General features: G+C 48.1%; 1 protein-coding gene across 2 annotated transcripts in view; it reads right to left on the minus strand.

Annotated features, from left to right (window-relative positions):
- PCSK6 (proprotein convertase subtilisin/kexin type 6) overlaps positions 1 to 22,380 on the minus strand; it is a 191,200-nt gene that overhangs the window by 78,107 nt on the left and 90,713 nt on the right. For both annotated transcript variants that reach the window (XM_053223635.1, XM_053223634.1), the window contains exons 7-9: positions 12,369 to 12,541; positions 6,226 to 6,438; positions 2,351 to 2,451 (exon numbers count right to left, since the gene is read on the minus strand). In XM_053223635.1, the coding sequence (XP_053079610.1) occupies positions 2,351 to 2,451; positions 6,226 to 6,438; positions 12,369 to 12,541 (487 nt within the window). The remainder of the gene's footprint in view (positions 1 to 2,350; positions 2,452 to 6,225; positions 6,439 to 12,368; positions 12,542 to 22,380) is intronic.

Genomic DNA, 22,380 nt, shown 5'->3' on the forward strand with positions numbered 1-22,380 from the left:
ACCTGGGACGGTCTGGCTTTGCCCTGACACCTTCTACCTACAAGTGAACAGTGTTTGAAGGCAATGCCAGGCAGGTGAGCAGCAGGCCTGCTCCCTGGACACGTGAGCTGGCCTTGTCTCCAATCTCCTCACCTCAGGCTTGCAGGGTCCCTTGTTACAACCCGTCCCTGCCTTGACCGGTCCTGCAGGCTTAAATGCTCAAAGCTGACACTGTTTTCAGTTCAATAAAATTCTTTTTTAAAAATTTTTAAAAATATTTATTTATTTTTGAGAGAGAGATGGAGTGTGAGTGGGGGAGGGACAGAGAGAGAGGGAGACACAGAATCTGAACCAGGCTCCAGGCTCTGAGCTGTTAGCAGAGCCCGATGGGGGGCTCGAACTCACAAAATGAGATCATGACCCAAGCTGAACTCAGACACTTAACTCACTGAGCCACCCAGGCACCCTTAAGCTGATGCTGTTTTCAAGTTGCTTGACTCGCCACCTGTACTCTTCTGAGGAGCATCTAAAATACTGAGGAAGATGAGAGTTTTCATGTGTCCACAGGCCAAGTTTAGTGGGACAAGCTGGCATGAAATGAAGCTTGCTTTCTATTTAGTTTTGACTAACAAAATTCCTTGCATGTTTCCAATAAAGAATGGAAGGAAATATAAAACAATGAATTGCTAAGTATGTGAATGCCACTTTCCACACAAGTAAGTAATTATTTAGAGTTGTTTGCTTTTTTTTTTTTTTTTTTTAAGAACCTCAGGACACAGAAGCCAGTGCTTTGGCCTGCAAATCGAAAATATTTAGTTATTCCTCTGTTAAACTGGTAGCATTTGAGTTGTATGCCCTTTTGCCTCGTAGGAATCAACATGCAAACATACACAATTGTGAGGATTGAAGCAACCCAAATGTGATTTTTTGAATAATTTAAAATCTCATCTACAACTGGCAATTTCAAATGGCTGGCATGTTCCGAGCCAGTTTTGATGCCTTAACTGAATCTGTTTTTGACACCATAATTGCATGTTCTTTCTGACCCATCCAGACACTAACAACCTAGAGTTTTTATTTGGCTTATGACAGATGAAATGTCACCATTGCATTATCAATTTATCAACTAAACTTTATAAAGATCAGCCTGTGGCCGCCTGAAGGGGGATTCTGGTATGTGACGCAGCATGGGAGGTAGACTTGGGGTTCTGGCCCACCCAGCTCTCTGTGGCCCTACAAAGGGCAGGAGGCGGTGAGCTTTAACCAGGAAATGAAGGAGGGGCACCTGGGTGGCTCAGTCCATTAAGCATCCGACTCTTGATTTCGGCTCAGGTCATGATCTCAAGTTTCATGAGACCGAGTTCTGCATCAGGCTCTGTGCTGATAGCATGGAGCCTGCTTGGGATTCTCTCTCTCCTGCTCTCTCTGTACCCCACTCAAAAAAAAATAAAAAAAATAAAAAAACTTAAAAATACATACTAAAAAATTTTTAAAAAGGAAAGAAGGGAAGGGATCTCTTCACGTCCCTTAAGGATGGCCTTGAAATGGAAGGAAATCCTGACCCATGCTACAACATGGATACACTCTGAGGACATTGTGCCATGTGTGCCAGTCACAAAAAGTCAATTCCTGTATGATTCCACTTATGTGAGCTGCTTAGCAGTCAAACTCATAGAGAGGAAAAGTAGAATGGCGATTGCCAGAGCTTGGGGGAGGGGTTACAGGCAGTACTACGGGCTGAATCGTGTCCTCCCAAACTCATATATTGAAGCCCTCCCTCCAATACTCAGAATGTGACTGTATTTGGAGACACAGGGTCTTTAAAGAGATAATTAAGGTAAAACGGGATCATTAGGGTGGGCCCTAATCCAATACGACTGGGGTCTTTATACGATTGGGGTCCCTAATCCAGTACGACTGGGACCTAGATACACACATAGATGGAGGGAAGACGGCCTGAGTACACGGGGGAGAAGGCGGAGTCTCCCACTTTCTCTGCCCCTCCCCCACTTGCAACGTTTCTGACTCTCTCAAACTTTAAAAAATGGTTAAAATGGTAAATTTTATGAGTGTTTTACTGTGTTAAAAATTTACAGAAAACAGGGGCGCCTGGGTGGCTCAGTCGGTTGGGCGACCGACTTCGGCTCAGGTCATGATCTCACGGTCCGTGAGTTCCAGCCCGGCATCAGGCTCTGTGCTGACAGCTCAGAGCCTGGAGCCTGTTTCAGATTCTGTGTCTCCCTCTCTCTCTGACTCTCCCCTGTTCATGCTCTGTCCCTCTCTGTCTCAAAAATAAATAAATGTAAAAAAAAAATTAAAAAAAAATTTACAGAAAACAAAGGAAAAGAGGAGAAGACAAGTGGGAACTTACTTTGCTTCTAAAGCCAAGGCGATGATGCCCGCCACCATGGGGGCTGAAACCGAGGTCCCAGTGTGGCCGTCGGTACAGCGCTGGCGCAGATCCGTGGTGACCTGGGTGATAAGAGGCTAAGTCAGCTCCCAGATGTCGGAAGCTACTCAAGAGGCACTATGCATTCATATCTCTGCAGCCAAGCTTTTTTTTTTTTTTTTTTTTAATGTTTGTTTATTTTGAGAGAGGCAGGAGGGGCGGAGAGAGAGAGGGAGAGAGAGAATCCCAAGCAGGCTCCGTGCTACCAGTGCAGAGCCCGACATGGGGCTCAAACTCGGAACTGTGAAATGGTGACCTGAGCCGAAACCAAGAGTCAGATGCTTAACTGACTGAGCCACCCAGGCGCCCCTCTGCAGTCAAGCTTTGTGTCAGATACTCCCTGCTAATCTGCTTTGCTCGCATATGTAAAACACCGACCCACTGCAGGGATGAGCTAATCACAGCCTGAGAACCAGGAGACAAGGGAGATGGAATACAAACAGCTGGAAGCAAGACAAACAGCTGGAAGCCGCATAACCTCCTTGCTGCAGGTGTGCGTGCTGAGACACAAAGGTAAGACAAAATGAACAAAGAGGGCCTTCCATGGCAGAGTCCCCATGGCGAGACCACCTGCGCTAGCCCACAGGAATGACCCCCAAGTCACCCCTGACCTCAGAGCAGCTGGAAACATGCGGGGGGTGCCCAGGTGGCCCAGACAGCATCTCTGCCTTTAGTCAGAAGATCAGAGGTCAGTCATAGAAGGTCACAGATCACTCTTCACCAGGACGTCCTCCTTAGATCACTGACTGTGTCCCAAAGCACCCAGTTCCATCTGTAGCAGCGGACGAACCCGGTGAGTTCTCCACCTTCACAGCGCCTGCTGTACGGGACCACAAAGCTGGCCCTTCTCCTTGGGGAGGCAAAGCTGACTCAGCAAACTGCGGGGGCCCCGCATGCCTTCCTCTGAGGCACTGACTCCCAGCTGGGTGGGGAAATTGATTCTGGGCCCCAGTAGCACACAGCCTGATTTGCCCCTTGCCTTTGAGCTGAAATGAGGAAGCAGCATCAGGGAATCACCCGATTTGGGTTGGGCTGTGCCACACCTGCTGCACTAGATGGGATTCTGGCCCTCAAACTACTCCCCATGGGCTCTGCAGATGGGACTAAGGTTGCTGATCAGCAGACCTTAAATCATTGAGAATATCCTGGATTAGCCAGTGGGCCCAATGTAATCACAAGGGCCCCCAGAAGTGGAAGGAGGCAGAAAAATATGTCAGAGAGATGAGGCAGAAGAGAGGCCCAAGCCATCATTGCTGGCTTTGAACACAGAGATGGAGAAACATAAGCCAAGGAATGTGGGCGGCCAGGAGATGCTGAGAACAGCCCTTAGCAGACAGCCCACCAGGAAACAGGAGCTCAGTCCTATAACCACAAGAAAGTAAATGCCGCCAACAACCTGAACGAGCACAGAATGGACTCCCCACTAGAGCCTCGGGAAGGGAACACGGCCTGGCAGGCACGTGGATTTCAGCCTCAGGAGACTCAGAACAGAGACTCCGTGGAGGCTGCTGCACTTCTGACCTCCCGAACTATGAGATAATAAATCTGTGCTGTTTAAGCTAAGTTTGGGATAGTTGGTTACGACAGCAATAGGAAACTGATAGCCTCACCAACTGCAAGCCTCTAGTAGCCGATCTGCATAGCCCTGAAGCATGAATTGCCCTAGTGCTAACAATCCAGATCCTCTCCCAAACTGAGTATCTTCCTTCTTCACGTTCCGGCTGGGCTGCAATCACCCAGACAGGATCTAGCCTGTCTCTCTCACACACAGGAAGGATTGGACAGGAACACTGGCAGAGACCAGCCGCTCCTCCCTCCCTGTTCAGCAGGACTGAGGCAACCTAATGTTAGGAAGGGCAGCTGAGGGTAGGGAAGTAGGGACAAGGATGCAACCTCCCTGACCCCAGGATCTTCATCTGCAAATGGGAACAATGCCACATCCTTTATAAGGTTTCTGGTGAAAGTCACAGCTGGCACCTGAAACATACAATGGTGGCCTGTGAGGGAAACTGAGGGCATCTGGGCAGGAGGCCAAGCTCCCAAGAGCAGGTGAGGCCCATGAGAAAGGGCTACTGGGGAGCGAGCAGTGGGTCCTCCATACAGGGAGGAGATGGCTCAACCAAGTCAGGCAGGTCCCCCTTTCTGAGACCAAATGTCGTGCATGGTCTGCTCATGTTCAGCGAATGAAAGAGCCAAGGAATAATTGAGTAAGAGATGCTCACGTTAGGTGTCACTCCATTTATAAAGAGTCACGTGTCAGCACCAGGCAATCCCACCCTCCAGGCAAATGCTGCCTGGCATTCACTAGAGGGCATGGATGGGACAGAGCCTTGATTTCCAGCTGACAGCAAGCTGCCAAAAGTCCAGAGCTTGGAGGTTCTCTAAGGGGACTCAGAGCAAACGCTTGGCTCTAGTTGAGCTGAAAACAATAATAACAACAAACAAAAAATGCCGTCCATACTCTCAGAGAAGAATTCCAGTCCAGAGCAAGAACTGACTCATTCTCTCTTTTACCATCCTCTTAACTACACCCTTCTGACCCATGTTATGGCTCAGAGAAGGGACTTAAGAAAGAAAAAAGAATCAAGGCGTTTTGTAGCTAAGGTGTGTGCACACACAGTATGATTAATTAAGCAAATAAAGCTGCAAGCCCTGCTCCCAGGGTTGAGAGACAGGGTCGTCCCGTAGGAAGCCTCTGGTACAAAGCGTTCAATGACCCAGTCTCCACCCCACACGCCTCCAGCCAGCAGGCCTATTTAACAAGACTCCGGCAAGTTCGTGTTCAAAGGAAGCTGGATTCCTAAACGAACAGGACACCGTGCAGAATCTCGGCCGCCTGTCCCAGGGGCACGTGCTCCAGTAGAAAAGGAAAATAAATTAATACCTTCGTTAACTAGCCCAGGCCGCTGCCAGGCTGGTGGCAGAACAGCTGTGGCTGACCTTTCAACTGGTACAGAGCAAAGTGGGGAACAGGGAGCCTGTATGCTCCTGCAGAAAAACCTAAAAATAAATTTGCAAATAATTTCTCGAGATGCGATGAAGCAGCAGGAGAAATAAAAAAGATGCTAGTGAGCTTGCTTTCAAATTAAACCGTGTCTGGCCAGCTCCACGGTCTCATTTTTTAAACGTCTAAAAAGCAACTTAATGACTGTGCATTTGAATTCTGCATTAATTTCAGTTCAAAATCCTCCCCCTCTTTACTTTTCTTAAAGCAGGAAAGCCTGTAGGGAAAAAAGAAACACGGATTCCACCCATATGCTAAACGGAAACACTTTTTAAAAGAGAAATCACGCTGATGTCCATTGAAGTGAAAGTAACAGACAGAAAAACCAGTGCTCAATTTGAAGGGTCTGGGGCAAGTCCTTTTGTTAGGGAGAGGATGGCCTGGAAGAACACTTAGATCTCTAAAATGTTTCAGTATAAAACCAAGACCTTCCCTTCCTCTCTTTGGCACATTGAAACTGAACCGGTCAGCTGGATCCCAAGCGATGTGACCACAGAAATTTAGAGAGCTAAAAGGAGGCACAGTGCTGAGAATGCACCCCATTCTTAAATACTATTTTTAGATCTCTGAAGCCAGAGAGGGTTTTAATCGGTATTTTGTGCAAAAATTAGAAAGGCAGGGCCTGGGGAAGGTTGCCAAGGGACTGGGGTTTCCCTCGAGGTACAACCAGTTCGCTGATGGGGGAGGTTGGTACCCTGGGAGCCAGTACAAACTGGCCTCAGGGAAAAGAAACTTGTCCCCAAAGGGCTGGAGGAGCAGATCCTAAGCTCTCCACCTGGCCAAGAGGACTCACAATTTTCCGCTCGTAGAATGCCCCGCTGCTGTAGGTGGTGGCCAGGGTGGACGCACACTCTTCCAGGTACCACGGCTTGTAGCCGTTCTCGGTAGTGCTGCTCACGGAGATGGTGTAGATGCTGTTGGTGTAGCCATCACAGGAACAGTGGTCCCCCTCTCTCCCGCCATTCCCAGATGCCCAGACGAAAATGGAGCCCAGGCCCTGCCGACCCTAGACAGGAAGGACAACAAGGTCTCAGTCAGCCCCGGCAGCTACAACTTCGAAGAGTGGGTCTCACACCAGCCCGGAGTCCTTCCCTCGGAATGTCCCTTCCAAGGGTCTAAGAAGGATGCATTCAGGGGTGCCTGAGTGGCTCAGTCGGTTGAGCATCCAACTTCGGCTCAGGTCATGATCTCACGGTTCACGAGTTTGAGCCCCACGTCGCACTCTGTGCTGACAGCTCAGAACCTGGAGCCTGCTTCAGATTCTGTGTCTCCTTCTTCTGTTTCTGCCCCTCCCCAACTTGTGCTCTGTCTCTCTCTTTTTCTCTTAACAGTAAATAAACATTAAAAAAAAAAGGATGCATTCAGATTGTATGATGCTACCAAGGACATGGTTCTGTGGGCCCCTGTTTTATTTTAAAGGATTCTTTTATTTTTTTAATGTTTATTTATTTTTGAGAGAGAGAGAGAACATGAGTAGGGGAGGAGCAGAGAGAGAGAAGGAGACACAGAATCTGAAGCAGGCTCCAGTCTCTGAGCCATTCAGCGCAGAGCCTGATGTGGGGCTTGAACCCACAAAGCTTGAGATCATGACCTGAGCCAAAATAGGATGCTTAACTGACTGAGCCACCCAGGCACCCCTCCTGTTTTATTTCAATAGAGCACTTCTGCCTGTAGTGACAGGCTTAATGCTGCAGAATCACAGATTGCACTGAGGAGATGGCCCAGAAAGACCTCTCTGTTCTTCATGGGAATATCAAGGGCCTTCAAATAAGCTGTTCTATTCCAGAGCCATGCCTGTAATTTCCATCGTAATGTCCGATCATCACAAAGAGCAGTATTACTGAGATGAAAAATTGATGGCTGAATTTATAACATTAATTTTTCTGGACTGAAAGAGCTGGTCCTGTGAGGCAGAGGGTGAATTTTCTTAAAAACCCAGTGGAAAAGGCACATGTCTTAGAGAGCAAGCTAATTTTTAAAAATTGTTTAATGTTTATTTATTTTTGAGAGACAGAGCATGAGTAGGGGAGAGACAGAGAAAGGAGGAGACACAGAATCTGAAGCAGGCTCCAGGCTCTGAGCTGTCAGCACAGAGCCTAATGTGGGGCTTGAACCCATGAACCATGAGATCATGACCTGTGCTGAAGTTAGATACTTCATGGTGCTCCAGAGCAAGCTAATTTTTGAGAAGAGGGGGTGGGACTGTGAATTCTGGGTGAGGACTGAACAGGTAAAAAGGGTCATGGTCCAGAATGCCCTGGCTGCTCATGGCCATCTTATGAGGGCTTCCCAGTGTCCCCGCCATGGGTCCGCATTAAAGCAGTCAGATGATCAATGCCAGCCAAGGCCAGCGCTTCACCTGTACCTAGGTTTTTATTTTTAGGAACGCATACAGGAGAGCAAGTGTTTGAGAGGCAGTGGTGGTCAGGGTAGCTTCCTGCAGCTCTGTTCCATCCCACATCCACAGAAGCAATGATTTCTGATCCAACCAAGTCACAAATACCAGCTAAAGATGAACTAATCCAAGACAGAGCTCACCATTCTCCCCAAGTGGCTGGACCCATTGGTGGTGCACAGCCAGCCCCAGAGAGCAGTGCCAACACCCATGTGGGTGAAACTGGACCCACAGGGCTGGTAACTTTGGTGTCCTTGTCGAGGACCCTTCTTTCCAAATAAGTGGGAGGAAATTGATACTTATGCCCAACAACTGGTCAATTCAAAGAAAACCTGCAACAGAATTCTGCGATCCCCACAGAGTCCAACTGAAGCCTTGCTGCTGACTCAGGGGGCATTACGCTCACTCTGAGTTCAAGTCCATCCCAGGCTGAGTAGATCCAACTACTCTGAAAGCCCCATGACGTTCCACTTTGTAGACCAAATGGACTATAGTTCTTTGCCCTTTTGTGCCTATTTGTCATGACTCTGACATTTCCTCCAGTTTCCAACCTGAGGCTCTCAACACAGTCCACAGAAGGTCCCTCACGCCTACGCAATCCCGCTGCTCAAAGCTGCCTCACTCACTCCACTTTCCACATGTCCCAGGGGGGACTGTCCACATGGCCATGAGCTCCACAGAAAGGTTACTCACATTTAGCCAAAAGGTCAACCTTCTGGAAGAAAGGCACAAAGTACCTTAGAAATGGGTGTGTCTGTATGTAATTCTCTTTGAAACTAGTTCAAAGAAACGGAAATCCAAATAAAAAGGTATTTAACCCATCAGAGCCGATCTTTATTCCATGCGGATTATTTATTTATGAAACACTGTCATTTTGCTAAGTGGGGCCTATAATCTTATTGTTCCAGAAGCACAGACGATGCCTCCACACAGCATTCCTCATACTGGAGCATGCACACAGGTCACTGGGGGCTTTGCTCCATGGCAGACTCAGACTTGGCAGTTCTAGGGGGAGCCCCGAATTCTGTATTTCTTTAAAATAGTTTACTTTTTTTTATTTTTAAAAAATGCTTATTTATTTTGAGAAAGAGAGAGCCAGACAGTGAGCAGGGGAGGGGCAGAGAGAGAAGGAGACAGAGAATTCCAAGCAGGCTCCACTCTGTTAGTACAGAGCCCGATGTGGGGCTTGAACTCACAAACCACGAGATCAGGACTGAGCCAAAATCATGAGTCAGATGCTTAGCTGACTGAGCCACCCAGGCTCCCCAAGATTCTGTATTTCTAATGAGCTCCTAGGTGATGCCCGTGTGGTTGCTTCTGGACTCCACTTTGGGTAACAAGGGCCTAAAGTGCCAAAGGCATATATATGCCACCTTACACCACACAGTTACTCCTAGACCAATCCATTCTCTCAGGTGTCGAGGCATCAAAAACCTTTCTCCTTCCTGAAAAGTCTCCTAAAAAGAATGTGAAAGTGAGGTGGAGAAAATACCCAGATCTGAGGTGTGGGAGATGTGTTCGCTGTCTCTTTCATGTTCATTTCCCAGGTCATGGAAGCCACAGGGCAGAAGTTATAGGAGACGACAGTTCAACCCCAGCCATGAACTTGTATTTCTGTTCAGGACAGTCACAACCTCAACTGGATCAAAACCTATTTCAGCGTCCTGCCTGGGAGGTGAAGGGTTCATCTGTGAACTCCGAAGCACCGTTCCTGAGGGCTAGCAAATGCCCGGCATCTGGGCAAGGCCAGCCTTTCCAGCCTCAGCCATGTTGCATGTCCCCTTTGGGATGACAAGCTACGTGAGGGGTAAAGCTTCCTAAGGACCGACATTAGGCACATCCCTATGCCAAATTATGGTCTCTGAAGTCTCCAAACCACATCGTCCACCAGAAATGAAGTCAGACTTGACAGAAAAAGACTGTAGGTGACAAATGGGGAACCGAGGAGGAAAAACAGATGGGGGAATGTGGTCTGGTTTGAGATCACCAAATTTCTAGGAGGATTTTCAGTGACAACTTTAGACGGCTACGATTTAAGGCTCCCTATATGATATATTTTACTTCAGAATGACTGAAAAAAAAATGAAATGACCTCAGTATTTCAAGCAACTGTGACAAGAATGACTGGGAACCACATGGTCCCTTCTGCAGCTTCCTCACCCCCCCTGACAGCCTGATAAAGCTGACGCTGCTCGGAATTCGGCACGCAAAGAGCCCCTCTCTGCAGCTCCAGGCTTTCCAAAGTCCTCCATGGGTTCGTCTACACAAACCCAAGTAAACTGAGATACCAAAAAATTGTTTGAAAACAATTTGGGGCACCTGGGTGGCTCAGTCAGTTAAGCGTTGGACTCTTGATTTCGGCTCAGGTCGTAACATCATGGTTTGTGGGATTAAACCCCATGTTGGGCTTTGTGCTGACACCATAGAACCTGCTTGGGATTCTCTCTCTCTCTCTCTCTCTCTCTCTCTGTCTGCTCCTCCCCCACTCACACATACACACTGTTTCAAAAATAAATAAATTTAAAAAACTTAAAAAAAAAGAAAGAAAACAATCATTTACTTATCCAGGAAATGGGAGGCCCTGTCCTAAGACATCAGATCTTTAGAAATCATCTTCTAGAATAACACATGTTTAGGATTAACACCATTCAAAGCAGTGTCTTCCACACAGAAAATGTGATCTCTAGTTTATAGCTTAAATTAAGCTTAACTTTTAGGATGTTCCACTTGTCACCAAGAGTGAGATCCATGTGATCTAGTGGGTGGTAGGTGCTGAGTACTGGGAAGATAAGATATTTTTACCGGGCAGCCCCTTGTAGGCAGCAGCTGACTTGGTCACAGAACCTTCTGGCACCTGGCACAGCTCAGGTGCTCAGCAACCTGACAGAAGCAGCCTTTGCATTTTCTTGGAGTTATGGGGGTGAGGGGTGGGGGCAGGCAAAGGAGGCTGTGTGGTGTCGCAGGCATGACCATAAGGTCAAATGCCAGGTTGGGAGCATTCTAACACATAAATGCTCAAACTCCACAAAAAAGTAATAGAAAATGGCCAAACTCAATACATCCAGAAAAGCGATCAAGTCATATTATTTAGAAGAAAGAAATAATGAACAGGGTTTAAAAAAGATGGCTCCTCTATGGGGCAGGGCCAGGGGTTGGGCAGAGGGTAGACAAAGAAAGGTTGCCTTTAACACAATCTTCTGATAATATTTGATTTATTCATTAACTATTTATTAATCACATTTTAATCATGGTGCATAGGTTACAATAAGTAAGGACTTTAAAAAAATGTTTTAAAGCATAAACAATAAGGGGCACTGGGTGGCTCAGTCGGTTAAGCCTCTGACTCTTGATTTAGGCTCAGGTCATGATCTCACAGTTTCGTGAGTTCAAGCCCCGCATCGGGCTCTGTGCTGATGGTGTGGAGCCTGCTTGGGATTCTCCCTCTTTCTCTGCCCCTCACCCACTTGCACTCTCTTTGTCTCTCTCAAAATAAATAAATAAACTTCAAAAAAAAAAAGATTTATAAAGCACAAATAATAAAATGGACTTGAACCACCCTCTTCCCCAGCCCTTCTCCCCCATCTCCAATAGAAGTCAGAAGTATGAATGCTGACCCAGGGACGCTTGGACTTCCTGCCCAAACCCCTGCCAGCATCGCCAGGCCATACCCTATACTCTGGGCTGGGCCTTGTTGGGCCACCCAAAGCCACCCGGACACTGACCACAACTCTGTCTGCCTGCTCCAAGAAGCTGTCCTCACCCAGAAATTTGCCGCACCACCTGGCTTACAAGAACTGGGTTATCTCCAGTCCCTCCTTCCCTTCCCCCTGCATTTTTGACTCCCAAGGACCCAGAACTAATGATCACAGAGTGACTGTGGGTGGGCCTCCTGGTGGGTGGAGGAGAAGAAGGCTGCCAGCTTCCTCTGCTTCCCCTCAGCTGGTCAGTGGAGAACCACTGCTTGGATGTTTGCTCTGTTTAGTCCCTGGTGAGGCTCCACCCAAGAAATCCTAAACACATTAGGCTGTGTGCTGGCACTGAGGGCAAAAAGGCCAGGCCTTCCTGCTTTGGAGGCCCTAGATTAGCACACGCTCGTGACGGACACAGGAAGCTCCACGGCTGGGTGTTTCCATGGGCAGGTGGTCCGAGGCTCAGGACACCCCTTCCACCTGCACATTCCAGGTTAACAGGCCAGGTAGTTGGACTAAGAGCCCGGCTGCCCACCTTCACATACCCCTTGGCTGGGGGCTGTCAGGCTTCAAGGCACAGAGTCCTGGGCTTGGTGGGTGACCAGCTGGCACCTGCTGAAATAGCCGTTCTATGACAAGGTGAAATTATTCTGCTCTGGATGGTAGAGAGCCACCTCCCTGAGCCCCTAAATGACTTCTCCCTCACACTGGTCCTGGCACAGCAGGGCCATCCTGGTCCTCTTTTGGGGCTCTGGCTTGTGTCACTCTGTTTTTAATCGCTAAAAACTTTTTTTTACCCTTCCCCCCCGCCCCGCCCCTGAGAGATCCACCGAAGCCCTGAACAACTCACACCTTTTTAATGCCATACTCGAAGGCTTGTTTAGCCAGGCGGCCAGGCCCGTCCACGGTCTTCCCGTCGTCGTCCGGCCCCCAGCTCGCGCTGTAAATGTCGATGTAGTTGGGTCTGATGCCCAGAGACTTGGCCTCAACCACATCCGTCACGTCGCCGTCCAGCATGCGGATGCCTGCAAGCACACAAGGGGGCTCCATGCACGCCTGCTCTGCACTTGGGAGGGCGGCAGAGACCGTGACCCCAGGGCACAGGGGTACGGCCAGGGAGCCCCACACAGTTCTGGAGCCTTCCAGTGTCATTCTGGAAAGCTTTCCCCCCATCCTGTGCTGGCCGAGGTGAAGGACTTCAAATACCATCTGGGGCCACGCTGTGGCGTCCCCGACACAGGACAGCAGCAAAGGAAACATAAGTGTTTGGAAAATATAGGATTTAAGCAATTTCCTCAGTAGCACGATATCATTCTGGTATTTAACAACAGAACATATTAGACGTATTATGATTATTATTTCTAGAACAGAACTCTGGGGTCATTTTCAACTTTCCCTGCTGTCAACAGTTTATTTCTCCTTTTTAAAAAACATGACTCCATCTCTGATTTGTAATTAGGAGTTTTTAACATGAAAGACGGAAGGCTTCCCCCTAGCATATCAAGGCGGGGGGTGGGGGGCATCTTATCTCAGTGTATGTTCTGGTTCCGGGTTCCCCAGAGGGCTCTTTAGGTGCTGGGGAGTACAGATTCCTCAAGAGCACCTCAAAAGGAGAGGGGGTGAGCCAGGAACCTCTTCCGAAGCCTGCCTCCTCGGCCAGGGGTCCCCTGCCCGCCCTGGGCCCAGCATTTGCCTCCATTAATGATTACACTCTGCACCCAGCAAGTGTGGTACCCCCGTGCCTCATCCAGAGAGGGGGTCTCAGCGATGCTGGGATGTGACTGGGAAGCAAGGGTAATGATGGCCACCAGCATGTCCTGCCTGGACGCAGAATGGGACCTCTCTGAGGCTCAGAAAACCTGTGCCCTCTCACCCCGGATCAGCGCTCTCTAGGTGACTCCTTGGGGACCACAGCCACTCCGCTCAGAGGTCCCCAGAAACCCCTCCTCCACCAGGCCCAGCTCCATGTGTGTGGTGGCCATGCCAACGAATTTTAAATCTTGAGCTATTTAAGACATAACAGGAAAGAGGACTTTTTCTGATTATAAGCATCACATATGCTCTTTGCAGAAAGTTTGGAAAATAGAGAAATAACTAGTGATAATATTTTGGTTATTTTCTTCCAGTATTTTTCTTTGGCCACAGCATGCACTTTCTCTCCAAGTTCTTTTTTTACCACAGAACCTCATACAGAACATTTCCCTGCGCCATTAAAGACTCTTCTAAGACTCGATTGTTAATGGCCGCAGCTTACCCTCCCGTGCACCCCAGCCCAGGCGGCACTTTCCCCGAGGTTTGCCTCACTGAGCAGAGAGGCCCCCACCTCCCCCAGACTGGGCTGGATCTACTCATGCAATATCCCAGAATCTGCGTCGACAAGAGAGCACATATGCCAAAAATAGAAACGCGGAATACAAATGACTTTAAAAGACAGAACGGTGACTTTTCCCTAGGATGAAAAGAAATGGTACAGGGCTCAGGCAGGAAGAACCACAAGAAAGAGACTCTTTGAGGGGACACCCTCCCCAGGGGCTCAGGGACAGATGTGGGATGTGGATTAAACCTTCCTGTCCCACCCATTTTAACTGGAATTGTGGAGATGCCTTGCTGTCCCTTTTGATGGATAGTTGAGAGGCAGAGATCCCTAACACATAAATTTCGAATGATACCTAATCTCTCACCCAGTAACACAGGGATCGTAGACGAACAACTAACAGTACTTTATGATTTGTCAGGGTGAGAAACTTCCTACCTACAGAGAATGTGAAGATGATTTAAATGCAGTAAATTCTTCCAGCCTATCAACTTGTCCTGCCTGGTTTTTGAAGGTTCAGGTTGTCCTGAAGTGTTCTCTTTCAGGCCTGTCCTAACAATTCTGGTTGTGAGTTGAGAGAGAAAAGGTAAGAGGCACCGTGCAGGGTCCCTGGGAAGCTGAGTAGGACAGTTGTGCTGATAGGAGGAGGGAGGGCCACCATAGGGCACACTATCTTGGCCCTGTGCTTACATGGGACACAAAGCAAACTGGAACCGCTTACTCCAGAAGCCTGGAAATCATACTCAAAATCAATGTCAGAGAAATTTATAGCAAAACAACAGTGAGACTGAGGTCTGGGAGACATCAGGAGTTCAGTGACAGGGCCAAGAGCCATTTGGGAGTGTTACGGCACAGGCAGTGACAGAAGGTGGTGCTGGAGTCATCAGAAGAACCATGTCTTTATGGCGGAGAGACGTTAAAAATGAGAAGCAGAAATAAATTCTAACTTCAACCCTGTCTGTTCTATCTTCTGGCTCGCTATCTATTTCCCTTCCTCTCTTTACTACCTGTTATGGACTGAATGTTTGTGTTCCCCCACATTCACACGCTGAAGCCCCACCCCACCCCGTGTGGTGAAGACAGGAGTTTTAGGAGGTAATTAGCTTTGGATGAGGTCATGAGGGTGGGGCCCCCACGATGGGCTTAGTGCCCTTATAAAAAGAGTCCACAGACAGCTTGCTTCTTCTGTCTCTCTCTACCGCATGAGGACACAGAGAAGTTAGCCATCTGTGAACCACCAAGTGAGCCCTCACAGGGGAGCAGAATGAACAAGCACCATGACCTTGGACTTCCAGCCTCCAGAACTGTGAGAAGTAATTGTCTGTTGTGTAAGCTCCCAGTCTGGAATTTTGTTATGGTGGCCCCAGCTGATGCAGACAGGACCTCAGCTGCCTGGCTTAGGATGGGCCAGGAAGCCACCACTGTTCACACACTAAGATGGCACCACATGGCTAGTAGATGTGGACTCCTGTCACTGCTCCCGAGGAGTGGCCCATGGAGCAGAGCTCTCTACGGACAGTGTGCCATGGGACCGGCAGGAGGGAGGTGGGGCATGCCACGGGTGACAGTCCTGCCGTGACCACCAACTAGTGACTCTGGGAATTACCCCATGTCACTGAGCCTCCATTTCCTATAGATTGCATTGATGAAAGTTATCATATCTACAAAGGTGCCATAAAAGCTAAAAAAGAGGGGTGCCTGGACAGAGATGCAGAGATCCAAAGAGACACAGATTCCGAAGCAGGCTCCAGGCACTGAGCTGTCAGCACAGAGCCCGATGTGGGCTCACCAACTGTGAGATCATGACCTGAGATGAAGTCGGATGCTTAACCGACTGAGCCACCCAGGTGCCCCAGGTTTTTACCTTTGTTTTAAAAACATATGCCTATTTGATAATGAATGAAGGATCATAAGTTACATACATGTTAGTGGTAAAGCCTAAGGAAACTGACACTCACAAGCCCTCCATCTATTCAATGTAAATATAAACATGACCCACTGGGGTCTCTACCTATGCCCTGCCCCTCACAGAGGAAATTACTCAGAATTTTGGACTGTCTTTTCATAACCTTTTTTTTTTTTTTCAAATAAAGGGATGCTTATTATATGGTTTTAATGTTTATTTTTGGGAAAGAGAGAGAGACAGAGCATGAGCAGGGGAGAGGCAGAGAGAGAGGGAGAAAGAGAATCCAAAGTAGGCTCTAGGCTCTGAGCTCTCAGCACAGAGCCTGATACAGGGCTTGAACTCATGAACTGCCAGATCATGACCTGAGCTGAAGTCGGATGCTTAACGGACTGAGCCACCTAGGCGTCCTCATTGCCTTTTAAAAACTAGTGTTTTAACACAATTGTATGCATGCTTAAATAACATATTGCTTCCTTTTGCTTGTACTGGGAATTAATCCTTCATTGGTTAGACACATTACCACTATCTTCTTTCAGTTGAAGCCTTGTCTTCTCACTTTATTTATGGTATCTTTTGCTAGACAGAGATACTTAATTTCAAAGGAGTAAGAACAACTTCCCTTTGAGGATCAAGGGAGTTATAACGGAAGCCAAATTTATGTGAGTTCATTGGGATCTATTGCGGGGTTCCTTTCTCCCTTTTATAGGTGGGGCAGATCCACTTTTTACATCAGCTCAGTGTACTTTCTTTCTTTCTGATTTCTGGGTGGACACGATGAGTCCGGGTGATCTGAAAGGTTACCTTTCTTCAGTCACTGGTCTCTGTGCTCAGGGCTTCCCTCTGTCAGAGACACTGGGCCCAGGTGCTTACTTAGCCATCAGCCCAAAGAGAGGGGCCATAACCAGTAGTACAGGATGTTGGCAGTGTGCTGTGGCAACGGTGTGGCCTCTGGCAAGATTAAAGAGCAGCTCACAGTGGGGGAAAGAGAACAGGGGTCAGAGAGTCCTGGGATGGGATCCCAGCTCTGTCTAACCTCAGACCAGGATCTCAACCTCTCTGAGCCCTTGTCTTCCACAATATTTACCTGGCGAAATAGCTGAGAGAGTTAAATATATGTTGAGGCCATAGTGCCTGGTGCCGTTCGAGAAATGGTCGCTTTTTCTTTATATCCTTATGTTCCACAACAGGCTTTCCAGGGCAGCAGAAGGCCTTGACAGTCACACAGGCAGCCAAAATCAATTCTGATGTTCTAGTGCTGAAATGCAACCTGTTATTCTAGACTTCTCCATGCAAGTTAGAGGTGTTGGAATGCCTACCTTTAAACAAATATGTATTTATTTTGAGAGAGAGAGAGAGAGAGAAAGAGAGAGAGCACGGGGAGGGGCAGAGGGAGAATCCCAAGTGGGGCTCAATCCCACAAACCAGGAGATCATGACCTCAGCTGAAATCAAGAGTTGGGATGCTTAACCGAATGAGCCACCCAGAGGCCCCTGAATGCCTACTTTTTAAAAATTTCAGTATAACTAGCATACAGCATTATATTAATTTCAGTATACAATATGGTGATTCAACAATTCTATGCATTACTCAGTGCTCGGTGCCTCCTCTTGAACACGAAGAACGAGATGCCAGAAGACATCACAGATCTGTAAAAGCAGACAACCAGAATGATTTCTCAATACCTCTCCCGATGCTTTTCATCTCAGAAGAAGACTGACAGATGTGTGAGGAAGGAAGCATAATGTATTTAGATTTTGATGAAGCATCTATTTTCCCCCACGCTGACAAGTTGCCAACAAAGAAAAGGTAAATATTTTCAGAGCTCCAATATTAGCTTTAAATGTGAATGGTTCTCTGGAAATGCCAACATGAAGAAAAACAGTAATTGTTTCTCTAATGGAAATGAAAGACCCATCCATTTGCTGTACATTGTCCGGAACAACAACAACACAATTTGGACCAATCATGTGGAAGGCCAGTGAGCTCCTAGGCGGTGGGCGTGCTCACAGGTGCGGCAGCGTTGCAGGCTTCAGAGCTCACGGTGACAGGGCGAATGTGCTGACGGGTCCACCCTGAGGACCGGTCTGTGGGAGGATCACTGAAGAGAAGGAAGATGGTGCTTATGCGTTCTGGTGTGCACAGAAGCTGTGTCCAGGAGCGAATCACACAGGCTGGCCTCACTTTAAACAAGATGTGCTTTCCTATAAAACTGCCTGGACCCAATAATATTTTACATGCCCTGGAGAACCTGCTGAAATGAAGGACTGTACAAGTCTCTTGGTCAAGTGTAAATAACCAACAGCACTTTTTCCATAGTGACCTGTCCTTCCTCCCCTCTCCCTGCTACGAATTTATAGTGTGACTTTCCAAATTACCGGCCTAGCAACGTGCTGTTGACCCTATGAAGTGGCATATGAGACACAGCAGTTCCCCTGAACTTTCTGAAGAATCTCCATGTTAAAAGGCATGGCAAGGTCAGTGTGACCAGATTTGGAGACAGGGTATAAAGAGGTAGTTAAGCTAAAATGAGGCCATCTGGGTGGGTCCTAATTCACTATGCCCCGTGCCCTTTTAAGAAGAGGAAATTCAGGGGCACCTGGGTGGCGCAGTCGGTTAAGCATCCGACTTCAGCCAGGTCACGATCTCGCGGTCCATGAGTTCGAGCCCCGCGTCAGGCTCTGGGCTGATGGCTCGGAGCCTGGAGCCTGTTTCCAATTCTGTGTCTCCCTCTCTCTCTGCCCCTCCCCCGTTCATGCTCTGTCTCTCTCTGTCCCCCCCCCAAAAAAAACCCAAAAAACCGTTGAAAAAACATGAAAAAAGAAGAGGAAATTCAGGGGGCACCTGGGTGGCTCAGTCGGTTAAGCATCCAACTCTTGATTTTGGCTCACATCATGATCTCACGGTTTGTGAGTTCCAGCCCCGCATCAGGCTCTGCGTTGACTGTGTGGATCCTGCTTGGAATTCTCTCTCTCCCTCTCTTCTCTGCCATGTGTATGTTCTCTCTCTCTCTCTCTGTCTCTCTCTCAAAAAAAAATAAACTTAAAAAAAAAAGAAGAGGAAATCCAGATATGGGCAACGCACAGACCAAGTGGTGACCATAGGAGGACACAGTGAGAAGCAGCCATCTGCAAGCCAAGGAGAGAGGCCTCAGTAGAAACCAAACTTGCCAAGAGCTTGATCTTGGACTTCAAGCCTCCATAATTGACAGAAAATAAATTTCAGCTGGTGAGCAAGGAGGCACCAACTAAATGTATTTAGATTTTAAATCTTTTGGCTTCCGAAGGGGACAAGAAGATGGTAACAAAAAAAGGGGGCAAGGAGAAGAACACACACACACACACACGCACACACCCCAATGCAAGAAGTCAGTGATCAGCCCAGCTTGTTAATGTCTAGAGGAAGGCAGGGGAGCAGGATGAGCTGGGCCCACTTTTGTTTATTGAGAAGTAATATATTTTGCCTTCAGCAAGTGAATGGAAATGCAAGAGCAATGAACAGCAGCAAGTAAAATTAGATTGTAGCTTCCTAAGTGTGACAAATAGGTCTCCCCAACAAATTTTGTTCATTAATCCTGAGTTTATTTTAGTAAATCCACAGAAAATTGGTTTTTGGGGTCCTCCCCCCCCCCAATAAACCCACAGTACATTCTGTTCTATGAGCAGACATTCTGGGCCAAGTGAGGTTTCAAAAGTTGTTTGGAATTGTTACAAACCGAAAAGGTTTCTGTCAACTCTCCTTATTGCCTAAGACAGTAACAGGGCTCTCAAATCTCTAAATATGGCCATACATGACAGCCTTGTTCAACAAACACCAGGGAGCTGTGGTCTGCTAAGTTGTCGGGACACATCTACATTCACCATTGTCACAGGAAATTCTTACAGACCAGTGGTTGATGCTCACGCCAAGTTTCTCTTGGTCTCCTACTCCGTTTTTGATCTCCTGATAGAGCCACGCCATTTCTTTCCAGAGTGGAAATGCAGCAGTAGCCACTGGCGTGCCAGGAAACTCATGGGCATGTCCTACCCTGGAGCCCGGGGTCAATGAGATGAGGCCCATGCTAGGTAGGGTCTTGCATTAACCATGCCTTTTATTTTCTGTTATTCTGATGCTTTGACATCTTGGGGCCTTGTGGACCCTGGAGGGATCCACACCCCAGGGCTGGCCAATTCCTCAAAATAGTAAAGAACTCTTCCAGGAGGCATGTCTTCCATGTGCAAATTAATCAAATCCAGAGCCCACACTTTCAACAGCCTCTTGTGCTCTGGGCCCCCCTCCATTTGCCCTAATCCCCGCACGACCAAGTACCAGACCACTAAGGACAGCCCCTAAGCCCCAGAGCCCACCGAAATGATTCAAATGAGCCATCCTCACTCTGTTGACTCTGCCATGCCCACTTCTTCCTGCAGAAACCACTATAAGCCACTACTTCCCTGGCTCCCTCTGCCTCCAGACCAGCTTCTGAGGCTTCCCCTCCTGGCCTCCACCGTGTGGAGCACTCTCTCACCTTGGGAACTGTGAGTAACAAACTTTGTTCGATGCCATTGTCTCCTGATCTGTTGGCCTCGCCGTGCTTAAATAATAACAACTAGAGCTTAAAACAGGTCACTCGTTCATAATCAGGTTCTGCTGATTTTTCAAAGAATGGTAAAAACCAGAAGAGCCTCAGTCGCTACCTTGAGATTTGACATCTAGACTAGCTCTCATGGTCTCCTCACCAGGGATCAGGGGCCAGAAAGCAACAGTGGATCACACAGGGGCCCGCAGAGAGTCAGCGGGGTCGGCGGCTGGGGACACTGGGCACAATAGCATGCTTCCAAGCCAGCTGGGGCACCCACATATCCGCTCTGCGTGTGGCGACAGTGAGGGACCCTGACAGGATGTGCACCTGTGACAGGGAGCACAGGCCCTGAACTGGCTCCTGAAGGAGACCAGCACATGGCAACAACAAGACACTCACATAGCCTCGAACAAAGGCCATCTCAGGCTCAGCTTGTCACTTAGACTTGAACGTGCCCTCTCCCTGTCTATCTATCTATCTCACATACACCCAGAAGCAGCTACCCCTCATCCAGTGTTTGTGAGGGCAAGCTGGGAACTGGATTGTGCACCCCAGGGCATTCAAGAGCCAGTCTTATCTGTCTTCTGGGGGTGGCTGCAACAAGGTGGCTTGCAGAGGGCACGGCCGCCCAGGAGACACAGCGGTGAAGCAGCTATGGCCGGTTCTTGTACATCTCCTCCTTCCCAGGGATCCTGCTTCACTTAGGGATATTCAGACCCAGCAGGCAGGGGCCTTTGATGAGAATGTGGGGTGAAGATTAGGGAGGTGGGGAACCCCAGCTCCTTGAGAGCTCAGCTCTGAAGTAGGAGCTGCGCACATTCACGAAATCCCCCCCATAACTTCCAAAGCACGTTAAATCCCACTGCCGTTGAAAATATACTTGGAGCCTTTGAAGATTAATCTGTAGGTTCAACTGTCCTCTTAAAATGCTCACAAGCCTAAACTGTTTAATGGAAACGCTAATGAGACTTGAGAGTTCTGTGACTCTGAATTAACATAATTAACTAATTTATGAGCGTGGATTAATTTAGCTGTTATGTACTTAACATTTTCATGTGTATGAAAGGAAAAACATGATTCAGTTCCCCGAGCAAAATATGGAACAAAAACACCAACGGAAATTTGGCTGTTGGCTGTGTCACTTTTCCTTCCCAGAAACCGAGTAAACACAGGCTAAAAAGATGCTCGGACTTCTTGAGGCCTGAGCAGGGGAGATTTTCTGTTTCTAAGTGTCTGCCAGGTCCCCTGAGGTAGGGGGTGTCCTGGCAGCCTCCAGCTCCCTTGCTCCCTTGCTGCCCGCACCCCAGCAGCCTTGGGATCTGCTGGTCATGTTTCTTCACATCCAGAACCAGGGCGCGCTGGGGTCAAAAAATGCTGTGTCCCAGGCAACACTTGTCCTGCCTCAGGAAAATGTCTGAATCGCATTAAGCATTAGGACAGGTGAGAAGCTTACCAAAAGCTAGGCTCTTCCTAAAGTTCAAGGGCGAGGGCTTCACTCACCTGCCCCATGGGATGCTGGGAGAGGCCCTGAAGCCAAGAAGCCCTAATGCAGTGGCCAGGCTCAGATGCCTCCCAGGATGGTAGGGAAGGCTCTGTCCCAGGGAGCGCACCTTGTAGGTGAGCCTCTGTGGCTGCTGAGCTGATGACTGGTGGACACGGCCAAGTCTGAGAGTTTGCCCACCACCAATGCCAACCTGAAGCAGAAGGGCCAGAGCATTATGGGGAGCAGAGCAACAAGAAGGGAAACTATCCATAGGGCTGAATTTTTTTTTTTTTTTAAAGGTTAACTGAGTGAGAGTGAAGAAAGGTGTATTTTAAAGCCCTGGAAGGTTTTTGTTGTTGTCCTTCCTTTGGTTTTTTGTTTTTTTTTTTTTTTTTTTTTGAAATGCAAGTGCTTGACTTAAGCTTTAATTGCTTAAGGCATCCATTTCAAAGAGTCTTCAAAGACTATTTTTCCTGAGTAAACATTGCCAGCCACCCTAGATAAAGGGCCAGGCCACTTCCCTCCTCCACTGAGGTGCCTTTGTTTTAGAGATCTCAATTGATTTTGATAACTGACCATTTCGGCCACTTGTCTTTTCCTAGC

The sequence above is a fragment of the Acinonyx jubatus genome, chromosome B3 (genome assembly GCF_027475565.1).
Source record: "Acinonyx jubatus isolate Ajub_Pintada_27869175 chromosome B3, VMU_Ajub_asm_v1.0, whole genome shotgun sequence".
NCBI lineage: Eukaryota > Metazoa > Chordata > Mammalia > Carnivora > Felidae > Acinonyx > Acinonyx jubatus.